General features: G+C 35.8%; 1 protein-coding gene across 9 annotated transcripts in view; it reads right to left on the bottom strand.

The window, feature by feature from the left end:
* The window catches only part of FAM126B (family with sequence similarity 126 member B), a 35225-nt gene extending 19861 nt beyond the window's left edge, over positions 1-15364 (bottom strand). The window contains exons 1-6 of one of the 9 annotated variants that reach the window (XM_045575635.1): positions 15226-15262; positions 14425-14458; positions 7628-7727; positions 6403-6477; positions 5086-5187; positions 168-347 (exon numbers count right to left, since the gene is read on the bottom strand). In XM_045575635.1, coding sequence (XP_045431591.1) covers positions 168-347; positions 5086-5187; positions 6403-6453 — 333 coding nt within the window. In that variant the 5' untranslated portion in view covers positions 6454-6477; positions 7628-7727; positions 14425-14458; positions 15226-15262. The other 8 variants (XM_036421015.2, XM_045575634.1, XM_036421006.2 and 5 more) reach the window with 8 other exon arrangements.
* Between the last annotated feature and the right edge of the window lie 63 nt (positions 15365-15427).

The following is a 15427-nucleotide window of genomic DNA, read 5'->3' as shown; positions in this document are numbered from 1 at the left end:
ATTGTTGCAATGGTAAATGGGATTTTTTTTTAAGTTTCTCTTGTGCTCAATTTAATTAACTCAAATTTTTCAACAGACATTTCAATTTTTCTAAATATTCTTTAAGTATAATTTCAGAGAACTTTAAAAAATACTTAAATTTTCCCAAACTATCAATTTCAACTTACCAAATTATAAATTCCTAACAGAAGTGCTTCAATGCAACCATTACTCTGTCTGTCTCGGCTAACTGTAAGCCGTAAATAAACCCACATCAATTCTGGCAAGAACTGCAGCGTGAACCTCTTAAGTCGAACTTCAGAGCTACGATAGAGCTCAAACAGCTGGTGGCAGACAGGTTCCAGGAGCTAAAAGTAAAACAAAGTGCATTAATTATTTCCATTATTTTGGATATAACTGTATTTTTAAAGGCACATATACTTATATTTCTAAACTAAATTCTCAACATAATTCTTGCATATTTTGAATCAGTGCAACCAAATCTTATTAATCTCTATGTAGTGAGATTACATATTAAACTGACCAATATACTAACTATAAGAAGTACTTTGTGGCCATATAATGTCAACATAACTTTTAATACACTATACTACTTAATTTACAATAGTTCTTTAATTAATGTATCAACTTATATTTAATAAGTTTCCTTTTCTGTTCTTAGCAACCCTTAGTATCTTCCATTTTAAAAAAGTTTCTATTGAAAGAAAATAATATCAAATGATCTTGTTGAAAGTTAAATATCAATTTAAGATTATGATTTAAATAAATTATATACCACTCAGTAGAGAAAGGGATTTTGCAATATGTAATATTTGGACATCCAAAATGCTAATATTTTAAATTAATGCTAGCTAACAAGAGACTGATAAATTCTGCTAATTATATTTATTTGAAATATTTTGAAAAGGAGGAAATTCTTCAGATATAGGTTTTCAAATGTTTAATTGGATAATTCTTCATAAGATATCACACAATATGATTTACAAGGAACTTCATGACCATGAAAACTAAAGAAAATGATTGGTTTAAATAAATCTTCCCCTTTTCCCTAAGCAGATACTGCTGATTTAGAATTTTTCTTTGGAATATTTGGAGACTAAACAAAACTATGATTTCAAAATGCAGACAAACACTGACAGGAAACTATAATGTTTAAAATGTAACACTAGTTTAATAAAACATTTTAGAATAAAGCCACTTTTTTCACAATGTAAACTAAAAGTCAACTTATCCTATTGCACACATAACATATTTAGACATGTTAAACTTAGTTCTTAAGGAACAACTAAAGCTAAAAAAAAATTATACAAACCAATTTTAGTTTAGTAACTACTAACCCCTTATGTGAAATCACTATTATTATATTCAAAATCTTAAAAAACATTTTATCTTTCTCCTTATACTGAAGTCTAGATCAAACAACTTGCCAAAGACAGAGAGTTTAGTGATGTAGGAAGATAACTAGAATTCAGGTCTTCGGACACCAGGTTGATATTCCCACTATACCACATTTCTTATATTACAGCAAAGATGGAATAGGAGGTGAGAGTTCTTTAATTACAATATTCCACATAGTGCCAATAAGAAATATACTTTTGAAAATAGTCAATTGCTGGCATCTTTTTTAAATGCTGACAATAATATTCAGGTCTTTCAGGAAATTAAAGATTGTTGCTCTTATAAATTTATTACACACACACACACACACACACACACACACACACGGTTTTTATTTTATACGTTTATTTGAACCAAACTGATGACATATGCTGGGGAGCAAGATCTTAAATACTCCCCAAAAATAAATAAATAAATAAATAAATAAATAAATAAATAAATAAATAAATATTTTTTTTAATCTACTTTCCTCTTTAGTAAAAGATGCTAAAATTACTTTCTCTAATTTTTTTTTACCTTCTCTAAATGTTAATGTCCATGGAACAATATTATTTGTTTATTTTAGAAAGATCTTAACTTCCTTCCTCAGTAGCAAAAACTACATGTAGGAGACTATATTTTAATTAAGCATTCAAAGAAATACAGACTGAGGAAAATTATTATTCTGCCTTTTTTTTAAAGTCAGAGGAAGAGTGGCTGGAAATTCAGGAACATTTCATCAGATACCACTGCAAAATAAGACTGTTAAAAACTTGCCAGACCTACAATAGAAGTCCTGGAATTAAAGATCTGTTAAAAATCTTTAATTCCAAGCGTAAGTATTTGGCCACTGTGTTCTTAGTTTCTCAGTATTATACACGACTCTAACCTCCCCTAAATGAAACTATCACCCACAGCAAAAGGTGTTAAAGGTCATTTTCCTCTGGTTAAAAGAAAATAAAGCTTAAGAATAACTGACACATTCCCCAAATTTAGCAAACAGTTTGATAAAATAATTACTAAGATACATGCTCTCTGATGAACACACTGAGACAATCTGGCTGGAATACTGGACACTGAAGCCCAATTTAGGTTAAAGAGAATGTGAGGTGAGGAAAAGAGGTCAAACAGAAAGAAGTTATAGATAAGCAATACTTTATATAGTTCATATGTGAAAAGAGACAACCAAATGGGATAGATATAAAACAGCAAATCAAATAAGACTTTAAAAAAATAGAATATGGTTCTTTGCCATACTGCACTCATTAGGAAAGGGAGGGAAATCAATCATGGAGGAAAGAGAGGAGATAATTAAAGGAACAATCTTTGAGATGACTAGGGAAGATGGGATCCAGGCCCAAGTGAAAGAGATGGCCTTTGATAAACTAGGATACTTTATCTACTCTACAGCAGGAAAGGCAGGAGAGGATGGGTAGAGATGATGGTATATTTGAATGGGAAAATAAGAGAGCTCCCAACTACTTTCTTATTCTTTTTTAATGAGCTAAAAATAAGGAGAAGAATATGAGAAAAGAGGTGTAAAATGAAGTTAAACAGTACCAAAGAAGTAAGACTGTAAGAGATTTTTAGTTTTGCATTTAAAGTGCAGAAAGTTGGAGGTCTCCTTGAAGTGGAAGAACCGCTAGAGTGACTAAGGTATCTGGAAGGAGGGAAATGAGAAAAGTGAAGCAATATGTTGGTGCAGAGACTAATGTTCTATATATTAATGATTCTACAGAGCTTAATGTTCTGTTTTTCTTAAGTATGAACACAGTTAGAACCTATGACCTGACAGGAGAAAAGAATGGATAGACCTGCTCTGTCAACTGGCTGATTATGCTGACTGCTGGGCCTTGACCTTGAATCTCTATAAAGTTATAAATTTTCCATTTCTAGCCATGACAAAGTTTGACACATTGTGTGAAGTATTACAATATAAAACAATATAAATAACTTTTTAAAATGTCACAGTTTCCACGTATAACTGAATCAAGGAAACGGATACTTTTTTCTTTTTAATCCTTACCTGAGGATATGATTTTATCGATTTTGTTTTAGAGAGAGAGAAGAAGAGGGAGGAAGAGAGGGAGTTGGGAGAGGGGTGTAGGGGGAGAGAGAGAGAGAAAGAAGAGAAGAGAAGAGAAGAGAAGAGAAGAGAAGAGAAGAGAAGAGAAGAGAAGAGAAGAGAAGAGAAGAGAAGAGAAGAGAACAGAAGAGAAGAGAAGAGAAGAGAACAGAAGAGAGAGAGAGAGAAAGAAACACTGACCGGTTACCTCCCATCTGAGCCCCTACCAGGAATCAAACCCAAAGCCTAAGCATGTGCCCTGACCAGGAACCAAGCCCGCCACCTATTTGGTATAGGGGATAGTGCTCTAACCAGGGAATGTGAGTCCCAATAAAAATGACAGCATTTTAGAATCTCATTTTGTATTTCACTATTCTTCCAATAAATATTTATTAAGTGTTCATTATGTAGATGGCAGAATATTAGATTCTATGAAGTAACAAATATAGAATATATGACTACTGCCCATGAAGAGCTTACAATCTAAAGAGAAAGCATAAAACAAATTTTAATAAGCAAAGCTTAAATGTTAGGACAGTGCAAAACAGAGGGTGGGGAATACACACATTCGGTATCCAAACAGAATTTTGAAAATGCCTGACCAAGAATATGCATACTATATGTACATTACCACATTTGAAGTTATAAAACATTCATAAATACACAGCAAGAGAAAAAGAAGCAAATGAATCCTGTAATTGCCGCTACACAAGGTAACAGATGCAAGTCTGAGAGCCAATCCAAGTTTAGGAGATAGGAAAGAAAGAGGTCAATAAGCAAGCTTTAGTGACTGGACAAAAATGAAGATGCACTTTAAGTTAGGCTGCTGGTTACGAGATGATTACCTGAACTTCTTCAAACTCACTCCAGTACACAGCAGAGGCTCGCGTGGAGGCTGTATCTGGGAAGATAAGAAGCTACTTTCCTGTGTGTTCCTTTCATTTTCACTTTAAAGCATACATGAGTCCAGTGGTGATAAAAATGTCATAACTATTGTGTTAATGAAAAGATAATGTGTGTATTTTGCATAAATTAGCAAATAGATTCAATAACTGGACTTTTTTCCCTTTATGACAAACTGAATAAAAGAAAACTCTAATATTAAGTTCATTAATCTTGACTAGGCTAAAATATGCTTTCTCTGATAATTTTGAAGCTAAATTACTAGCAGTATCATTTTATGTTACCAGTCTAAGTTCGTTGATTAGGGTGATTATACATAGTTCTATATTGTCAATAAAATAACTGCAAAGAATGCTTAAAATAAAATAAATAAATCTCAATCAGTGTATGGTTAAAATTTGGCTCCCAGAAAAAGAAATATTCCAGAAAAGGAAACAAAGGAGAGTTTTGAATTAAACAAATAATCTACTAAAATAATGGTCACTCAGATGAAGAATTAAATATACTGTCCTCAGCAGGAACCAATTTGATCAAAACATTTAAAAATATGGAGAGAGAGCATGAGGAAAGCCAAAGCAACTATCAGAATGAAAAATAGCAGAAAACATTTTCCAGTCCCTTAAGAAGAATTAAAAAAAAAAAAAAAGAGTAGGAAAAACTATAAAACTTAAATATATGTGCTATAGTACACATATTTCATTTTATTATGTTGAAATTATTTTTCTTATAAACTCTCCTACCTCATTATTTGAATCTTGAATAACTTTGTAGAGGGCTGGTACCAATGTTTTTTTCCGGTGTAAAGTTGCTGCATAATTAGTGATCTGAGTGTCAGGTAATGCCTAAAAAAAAAAAATTTTAAAGAAAACAAAAGTGAACTTAATATTTGGGAAGTCAGAAACTTTATTTTAAAGAGTTTCTCTTGAAAATATTTATAGGAGTCAATTACGAAAAAAACTGAGCCCTGGCCAGTTTGGCTCAATGGATAGAGCATCTGGGGACAGAAGGGTCCTGGGTTCAATTTTGGTCAAGGACACGTCCCAGGTTGTGGGCTCAATCCTCAGTGGGGGGCATGCAGGAGGCAACCGTTCCATGATTTTCTCTATGTTATTCTCTCTCTCCCTTCCTCTCTGAAATCAATAAAAATATATTTATTTTTAAAATTAATATAAGAAATAACCATGAATGTTAATAAAACAAATAGTTACAGTATACAGGGTGAGGCAAAAGAAGGTTTACAACTGTGAGTACTCGAAACACAGTTTATTCTTGTATTATTATTAATTATTATATTATTTATTTTCATTACAACTGTAAAACTACTTTTGCCCCACCCTGTATAATCCTAACCATTAAACCATAAAAATGATTAGAAACACATATTAAAACCAAGATTTGCTGAAATGGGTCATCTTAAACTAATATAATCTAAAAAAGTAGGTAAGGATATATTTTAATATGTTCTTATTGATTGTTTAGAGCGAAAGGAAGGGAGGGAAGTAGAGAAATAGAAACATCTTTTTGGCTTCTTCCTGAATGCCCCTTACTGAAGATCAAGCTTGCAACCTAGACATGTGCCATGACAAGGAATCGAACCAGTGATCTCTTGGTTCCTGAGCCACATCGGCCAGGCAGTTTAGATATATTTTAATTCTTGTATTTTATGTTTATAAAACACTTTTTTCCATAATGTTAATAATTATAGTTTTCACTCAAATCAATGAATGATTTTAAATTACAGGAAATAAAATAAGGCAAAAATCCTATTTCTATGCCTTATTAAAAACTGAAGGTTTCCCTTCGTTGAATTGAATATTTTAAAATTTATATATCCTCATTAATCCTAACAAACTATTTTCATTTTTATATATTATCTTCTAGCCATTATTCACATCAGTGCCCTTTTAGAAAGTTGCAATTACAGAAATGTTATTTCAAATTTTGCCATTTCTACTTCATATCATAATATTTCGATTTCTCCCAAGAACACATATTTACTGTTTAAATTACTGACATATAGAATCATATGACACATTCTTATCCCTAATCCAACTTACCTTGAATTCTGATAACCATTCTTCCACAACACCACGTTCAGATCCCAGCATCTTCTTCTACCTTGTTACTCTTATCTCTGAAAGAAAAAAGCACTGAATTGAGGATAGCATTACTACTTTCAGAGACTACCAAAAGTAAATAACGAGTGCCTTTCACTAAAGGAGAAATTCATCTAGTATATATTTTAGATAAGAAGGCTTAGTTTAAACTTAATTAAACCAAAAATTTTTAAAGAAAGAAGTTTTATTTCTTTTAAATATATTTTTATGGCTTTCAGAAAGGATGGGAAAGAAAGAGATAGAAACATCAATGAGATAGAGAATTATTGATCGGGTGCCTCCTGGACACCACCTACTGGGGATCGAGCCTGAATCCCAGGAATTGAACTGTGACCACCTGGTTCATAAGTCAATGCTCAACCATTGAGCTACATTAGCCAGGCTACATCAGTGAGCAAGACTAACTATGATAACTGCTCTTAAGGTCTTCTGATGGACCAAATTTATTAAACAAAGCTACACAAGTATTAAGACAACATATGAGATAGTAAAAAATGAGTTTTGCTACAGCAAATTTTCAAGCTATTTAGATTAAGTGTGAAACTTAAGCACTTAAAATGTGCTGTTATTGTAAATACCAAGTTCCCTAAGGAAAAACCTAGAGCTATACTATCCAATACAGTAGCCACTAGCTATAAGTGGCTAATAATAACATAAAATAAAATTTAAAGATTCAATTCCTTAGTTGCACTAGCTATATTCAAGTACTTAGTAACGAAGTGTGGCTTGTGTCTCGCATATTGGACAGCACAGATATAGAACACAGACATTATCATGGAAATTCTTTTGGACAACACTGATCTAAATGTAGTTAAATGTCGATAATATAGTTATGCTAAGAAAATTTGATAAGTCAGTAACTGTAAAGGTTAGACAACAAAAAAGTTAAAAGACATAACTATTAAACAGAAAACACTTTTAAAAGTAGATTTCAAAGACATTAAGATGTGATTCTTTCAAGTCTCCTCGGTAGAATTGCCTAATAAATAGAAGCTATCCTCCAAGGATTATCAAAAGTCTAATACAGTGGTCAGCAAACTCATTAGTCAAGCTGTGGTTTGCCCCTCTATTGACTAATGAGTTTGCCGACCACTGGCCTAATATATATAAGTGTATGGGAAATTCACTCTTTATCCTTTAAAAAGTTAAATTACATAATTTTTACCTCTGTTCTAAGATCAGTTTTCTAAAGGAGGAGGTGGCACAGGAATGCAGCAAAGTTCAAGTGTGGAATTCATTTGTTGAGACTTAAATATTTTCCAACTCTATAAAAAATGAAAATAGAAAACTGTAAAATGTTGAGACATATTCTCAAGAATGTAATACAAAGAAGTAAGAACAATTTTGGTAAGACAGGTTTAATATAGTTTATCTAATTTAAGAAATAATTAGTAACTCAAAAATTTCTATAATAACTAACCTATACTTGTATACCATTACCAAACCTAATTTTTTTAAAAAAATTAGAAAGGAAGTCCTAGTTTTAGTTGCAAATATTCATTAATTATCAGCAAGACCTTGAGTAAGTTATTTAAATTTTCTGGAGCTGGAGCCTCACTTGAATAATTTATAAAATTAAGATTTTTATACAATAATTCTACTAATCCAATAGTACAGTGCAAACAATCATTAAAATTTTATTATGAAGTATAAAACCAAGCTTAAATAATAAGCATCAATGACTATAAAATCATTTTGGATGAGTTTTACAGAACTGAAAATTTTATCATTTTAAAAAAAGAACATAGAAAATGCTATTACTTGAATTTTTGTCACAAAAATATGTTAAAGGTTTTTAATCAGAGAAAATAATTTTCAAATTGCTAAAGTTATACTTTTCTCACAAATTGATAAATCTTTTCATATAGTTGCTTATCACATTATGTTCTATCTCTTTGATTCAAAACTGTATTACCATTTTAAATCTAAAACATGAAAAGAAAATTAGCACTTTAAAATATGTTAACAATATTATTTTAAATACAAAAAACACATCAATAAATATCTCTTGAAATTTAATTACATATCATTATAATTCAATGTTTTTCAAACTACAGATGTGTCACAAGCCCTCTCTACTCCAACCACAACAGCTGACTTCATCTCTTCTATGGGATTTTTACTTCATCAGTTGTTCAGCAGTGAGGGACAGTCTTGGAAAGGACTAAGAATATCTCCGGAAAGCTATACAAGAAACTCGTAACTAGTGCCCCTTTGTGAAGATGGAGACTCCATCTTTTAGTATCTTGGGAATTATGAACCCAGGCCACTCCCAGACTTTGAAGCAGTGCACAGATGGGGACTCTGTAGAGATGGGCTTCTGACAATCTTCAGGGCTAAGGATACAGATACCATCAGGCTCTCAATTTAAAAAGACAAAGCAAAAAAATCCAACATGGCAAATGATAGGAAAACTGAGTTTTATTAAACTTTAACACAGCTGCCCTAAATCTAACCGGTTTTGCTCAGTGGTTAGAGCGCCAGCCTTCGGACTCAAGGATCCCAGGTTCGATTCCGGTCAAGGGCATGTACCTGGGTTGTGGGCACATCCCTAGTAGGGGGTGTACAGGAGGCAGCTGATTGATATTTCTCTCTCATGAATGTTTCTAATTCTCTATCCCTCTCCTTTCCTCTCTGAAAAAAAATCAATAAAATATATTTTTAAAAAACAACAAACTTTACCACAGCTTTAAAATAGCTCAATCCCTGATTAATTGGAGGTAATTAGCCCCTTCACCCATTTGAGCCACAGAAAGAAATGGGAACCCTATTTGGAAGGTAACGTTGTCTCTGAATCTTTCATACAAAAAGTCTGGCACACAATAATAAAATGACTAAATATCCATAGAGACAAAAATATAACCAAAAATTAAAAGAAAATAAGAAAAAAACAGCATACACATTCCTCTGAAGTGCACAAAGTAGGCTATTTTCCGAGATAGACAATACGTAGGCTACAAATCAACACTCAACAGATTTAAGAAGATAGGTATTATACAGAGTATCTTCCATGAAGTCATGGGATGAAGATAGAAATCAAAAGGAAAAGTGGGAAAATTCGAAAGGTTGTGGAAATTAACACACAGGGAAATTAGAAAATACTTAGAGCCAAACAATAATAAAAACACAATGTTCCAAACCTATGGGATGCTGTGAAAGTGGTGTTAAGGGGGAAATGTATAGCTATTAATATAAATGCTTACATTAAAAAACAAGAAAACTCAAATAAACAACCTAACTTTACAACTTAAGGAACTAGAAAAAGAATAAGCTAAACCCAAGGCTAGCAGAAGGAAGAAAATAATAAAGATTAGAACAGAGATAAATGAAATAGAGAATAGAAAAAAATCTAAAACCCAAAAGAGGTTCTTTAAGAAAACACAAATTCCTAAAATCAGAAAGAGGGACATTACTACTGGTTCTACATAAATAGAAAGGGTTATAAAAGAGAGTATTGTGAAGGACTGTACACCAACAAATTGGATAATCAAATTCCTAGAAACACAAAACTTACCAAGATTAAACCAGGAAAAAATAGAAAATCTGCACCCCAATAAAATCAATAAAATAAAAAGAGGAGCCTAGCTGGTATGGCTCAGTGGTGGAGGACATAATTAGACTCTCAGTTAAGGCATATGCCTGGGTTTCAGGCTCAATCCCCCCCAATAAGGGGTATTCAGGAGGCAGCCAATCGATGTTTTCTCTCATCGATGTTTCTCTCTCTCTATCCCTCTCCTTTCCTCACTCTCTAAAAGTCGTTAAAAACATATTTTTTTTAAAAACCTCAATTTTTTATTTTTAATCTATGGTTCATTAGATTAGACGTGCTTTTCTTTAACTTTTTCTTTTAAATGTCTCAACAAGGAATCTTATTAAAAGAGAACTTAGCCAGGTGGATGAACCCATGAAATGCTTGGTGCAGAGTGGACTGAACGCAAAAGGAAGTCCCTTTCCCAGAGAAGAATCCAGAATGGGGGACAACAGAAAGGGGGCTCAGGAAGCATGGGTGGGTTCAGTGGTAAATTTGATTCTAATATTTCTTGGAGTTCAGTGTTTTACAAATAGACCAAAATAACTCTTTTGTAACTGATGCTTTGCCATTCAATAAATTGGTGCCATTTATCATATTTTATGACTACTTTTCTGGTAGTTATATTTCAAATCTAGAAAGAACTATCCTATATAAAAGCCTAATATACAAATTGTCCCCTAGACCGGGAGTTTGACCACTTGTTATGAGGTGCGCTGACCACCTGGAGGTGGCGTGGGACATGGCAGGCATTGGTGACATGGTGCTGGCAGCAGGCAGCGGTGGAGGCACTGCCAGCCCCAATGGGTCCTGATGAGTGGAACCACGGTGGGATGGTGGAGCAGGTAAGCGGGTGGCACCAGGCCAAGGTGGGTGTGAGCAGGGTCCGATAGCCCCACCGACTGTCCTGCAGACTGAGACCAGCAGCAGGGGAAGGGGGGCGGCACCAGGGCCACCATCCAGCTCCCAGGCGCTGGGGGAGTCAGGCGGGGGCTGATGACTCAAACGGAGGGGGATGGGTGGGGGTCTGGGGGCCCAGGTGCTGCCCAGGGCCCAGAGGTCAGCTGGGACCCGCCCTTCCACACCAGATGCTTGCACTTCAATAGCTGGCCAGGCCTAGAGACCACACCCACCAGTGCACAAATTTCGTGGACCGGGCCTCTAGTAATTCTCTAAATAATCCAAGTCACATATCTTAATATATTACATAATTGAGTTTTTACTCTTTTCTCCAAAATTAAAGCTGACTCATTTACTTTTTCTAATACTTGTCTTGATAGCAAATAGATACCAAAACAGCAAGTCTAAGAATTCATAAAGATAAACCAGGAATTTCTAAATAGGATCTGTGCCAAAATCAACAAATTCACAATTCCAAGTTTTACTATATATTATTGAGTGTTTACACAAAATCTAAATGTATATCATCTTTGTTTCATAGCAATATTGTAAAAGACCTTTAATTGAGAAAACTTCCAATTCTTATTTTCCAAGTGTAGTAGTTTGATTCTAGAATTGGATAGCGTCCAGATACATTGAGAGAACAAGATATAAGTAAATATCTGTGCAAATTAACACAGGTCTAAATCATGAAAGAAATTACCTTGGTTTGTGGAAAGCAGCTAATTGTCAAGTAAAAACTAATCCAAACCAAAATATTCAGCACAATTTTTATTTCTGGCAACTTCAGCTCCTGGCTAGAAAATCTATCCCAGCTAAGATATTAAATGGTGAAAATGCATTGAGCTATAAAGTTATTGGTAGATTTGATAGTCCTTTCTCTCAAGCAAAAACTATGATTACTGGTGCATATCACAAGTAAGAGAGCCTTGAATTAGATCAATGATTTGTAAGTGGAAGCCAGCAGTGAACCATATCTAGGGAATTTTTTTGTCTTCAAAATATGTATATCCACCTTCCTTCACATTCCCCTTACCGCTAAGATTCTGAAGGGAAGTTGAGATGATATAATAAATATGTATATTTCTTTTTTTTTTTTATATATATATTTTATTGATTTTTCACAGAGAGAAAGAGAGAGGGATAGAGAGTTAGAAACATCGATGAGAGTCATCGACCAGCTGCCTCTTGCACACCCCCCACCGGGGATGTGCCCGCAACCAAGGCACATGCCCCCGACCGGAATCGAACCCGGGACCTTTCAGTCCGCAAGCCGACGCTCTATCCACTGAGCCAAACCGGTGCCGGCATAAATATGTATATTTCTTGAGAAAAAAAAAAAGCCTCCTAGATTATTCTGTGTGTGTGTGTGTGTAAAACTCTTCACTTTCATGGAGATTTTCTGAATTAGGTCCGAGTCTATTTTTAACACTTTATCAATAGAAGGCAAACGGAGCAGAGCTATTTTGAATTGAAATAGCTCAAAGTGACAAGAACTCAGTGGAAGGCTATGCAGGTAAGGAAGGCTCTGCTCACACCAGCTGTAAGCAACTTCAGAGCTTTCTGTGCCAGCTCCCTCCAAAATCCACTGCATCACATTTTAGACAATGACAAATATTCAATTCATCATCCTGAGAAAAGAATTTCGTCTACTTACCAGGCAAAAATGTAAAAAGAAACTATTTGAACATCAAAGGAAACTAAGAAGTCACAGACACTGAAACAAAAAATTCCTCTGTTCTTGTATTAAAAGATAACAACAAAATATTATTTTGTGCAACTGATAACTTGTTTGGAGACTTTTTGCCCATATTTTATCATTTTATTTTTTTGTGTTTTGTTTTGTTTTTTATTTCAGAGATTAAGGAAGAAGAGAGATAGAAACATCAACGATGAGAGAGAATCATTGACCAACGCCTCCTGCACACCCCACACCGGGGATTGAGCCCGCAACCTGGGCATGTGTTCTGACTGGGAATCAAACTCAGGACCCTTCAGTCCACGGCTGACGCTCTAGCCAATAAGCCAAACCAGTTAGGACTGTGTGTTGTTGTTGTTGTCGTTTTTTATGTAGCATGGGTTTTTCTATTATAAAGCTCAGTCAAGCTGAAAATCTTAATCATTCTAGAACTTAGTAAACTACTATAAGGTGCCAAAACTGTGTATTAAAAACTAAATCTATTGCATGTGAAGATGGCTTGAGAGTTGGATTTGAAAACAAGCTTTCAAGCCAAAACCGGTTTGGCTCAGTGGATAGAGCGTCGGCCTGCGGACTGAAAGGTCCTGGGTTCGATTCCGGTCAAGGGCATGAACCTTGGCTGCAGGGCACATCCCCAGTAGGGGGTGTGCAAGAGGCAGCTGATAGATGATTCTCTCTCGTCGATGTTTCTAACTCTCTATCCCTCTCTCTTCCTCTCTGTAAAAAATCAATAAAATATATATTTTTAAAAAATAAATAAAATAAAAACAAGCTTTCAAGGTGCAATTTAGAGCAAATGATTATACTTCTTTACAGCCATTATTTCAAATTCCTTATAAACAGCTCCACTACAGAAATGTGTCAGAAAAGTGGACTTCTAATGATATTCAACTTTATTGTATTAATATTTTACAATGACACCTACTGGCCATTAAAAAATCATCCACTGACAGCTCCAGTAGGCTGATTACATAATAATACACACACACCACCCTACATAAAAGCAGATTTGTTCACAGAACTGCAACTAGAAGTAGATACATTCTTTGTGCCTGAGATAGTATTATTCATGCAAAAAGTAAAACTACAATGAAACGCCAAGTGTCAAAATTTTTATCTGAAAGCATTGATAAGTATCTCAGTACTCCACTTCAGAATTAACAAAATCTAATGAACTACCTCTCCTTACCAAGTGATGAATTTTTTATTTAGGTTCTGGGACATATTAATATAAATTAGTAATAGAAAAAGGGAAGCTATAGTACACTTGCTAATACTATATTAGTTCTTATCTTCTAAGATACAGGCAACATTTCAATCAGCTTACATTTTGGAAATTTATTATGCTTCTTTTAAAACTGTTTTCCAGTGAGCTACAAAACCAAGTGGTGTTTTTTTTTTAAATAAATGTACATATATTTTTAAAATTGATTTCAGAGAGGAAAGGAGAGGGAGAGATAGATCAATGATGAGAAAGAATCACTGACAGGCTGCCTCCTGCGCGCCCCCTACTGGGGATCAAGCCGCAACCCAGGCAAGTGCTCTGATCAGGAATCAATCAAGTGCTCTGACCTCCAGGTTCATAGGTTGAGGCTCAACCTTGGAGGCACAATGGCGAGCAAAATCAAGTTTTTAATGTAGTCTGTTCTTCCATAACATACGCTTAATGAAATTCCTGTATTAATTGTACATTTCATTGTGCAAGCATGTCAATTCAGTTATTTATATCTGCAAATACATTTTACCTCTGTCAGAGAGGTTCAAAAAGAATACTTTCTAAACCTAAGAAATAATCCATAACTAGATTTCTAGTCATTTTCCAATTTGCACTTACCTCGCACTATAGATTTTTGAGGCTCTCCACTTTCCTGAAGATTAGAAATAAAGAAGTATTTGCAATCAGCCTTGACCCTCAAAAACAAATAAGTTCCTAAACTGCAAACTAACGAATCTCTCAACCCAAATCCATATTTGGGATAAGGTCGTCGTGACTATCCTTCATGCTTGCACGCTTCCACAGCCTGCAGGGGTGAAAAGCACTCAAACCAACGAAGAAGAAAAAAAAGAGAACTATTCTGACACATCAATGGGTTACCAGACCTCCTCTTCCAAGAGGGGCAACCAGGTTGTTTGGGTACATAACAGCCACGGGTTACATAATATATACAGTTACAAAGAGTCCCAAGGATCTGACCGCCAGTGAATATCTGTCCTCTCCGCTCCCCCTTCCCACCCGGAGAAACAGCCCTTTCAGAAGAGCAATCCCTGGGATTCCTCCCCGGTGCCTGCAAAGCCGCGTCCTTCTCGCTGTCCGAGCTTCGTGCACGGAGCCCCTCCAGCCCTCACGACTCCGCCCGGCTCCGGCCCGTCCTCCCTGCAGGTGCCACCGCAGCCCTCACGCCCTAGGCCCCACGTCGCCGCTCCGGGCTCAGCCTCCACCCGCCTCGGCTGCCTGCTCCTCGCGACCTCCCGGCGGCTACCTGGGCTGCGAAAGGCTCCGGGGCCACCGACAGTGCGGCTGCCACCTGCCCAGACCGTCCTCGTCGGACCCCCTCGAGAGCTCCTGCAGCCGGAGATGGACACCCCTTCTCTGGAGCCCTCGCGCCCCCCAAAGACAGCGCGGCCGCTGGCTTACCTGTCACCCCGCTGCCTCCGGCTTCTTACCGCCACCGCCTCCCGCAGCCGCCTGCCAACTGCAGCGCAACAAGCAGCCCTCCCATTGGCCGGGTCCACGTTGAACAACAGCCTCTCTTATTGGCTGTAGGAGGTCCGCGGCCCGCCCCTCGGTGCAGCATCAATTCCGGTCTGCGAACAAGGAAAACATCGCCTCTGCCCCG

This window comes from Pipistrellus kuhlii, unplaced genomic scaffold (assembly GCF_014108245.1).
Source record: "Pipistrellus kuhlii isolate mPipKuh1 unplaced genomic scaffold, mPipKuh1.p scaffold_m20_p_7, whole genome shotgun sequence".
Lineage (NCBI taxonomy): Eukaryota > Metazoa > Chordata > Mammalia > Chiroptera > Vespertilionidae > Pipistrellus > Pipistrellus kuhlii.
Note: the sequence above shows the minus strand (reverse complement) of the source record. Positions and strands in the feature narration are given on the sequence as shown.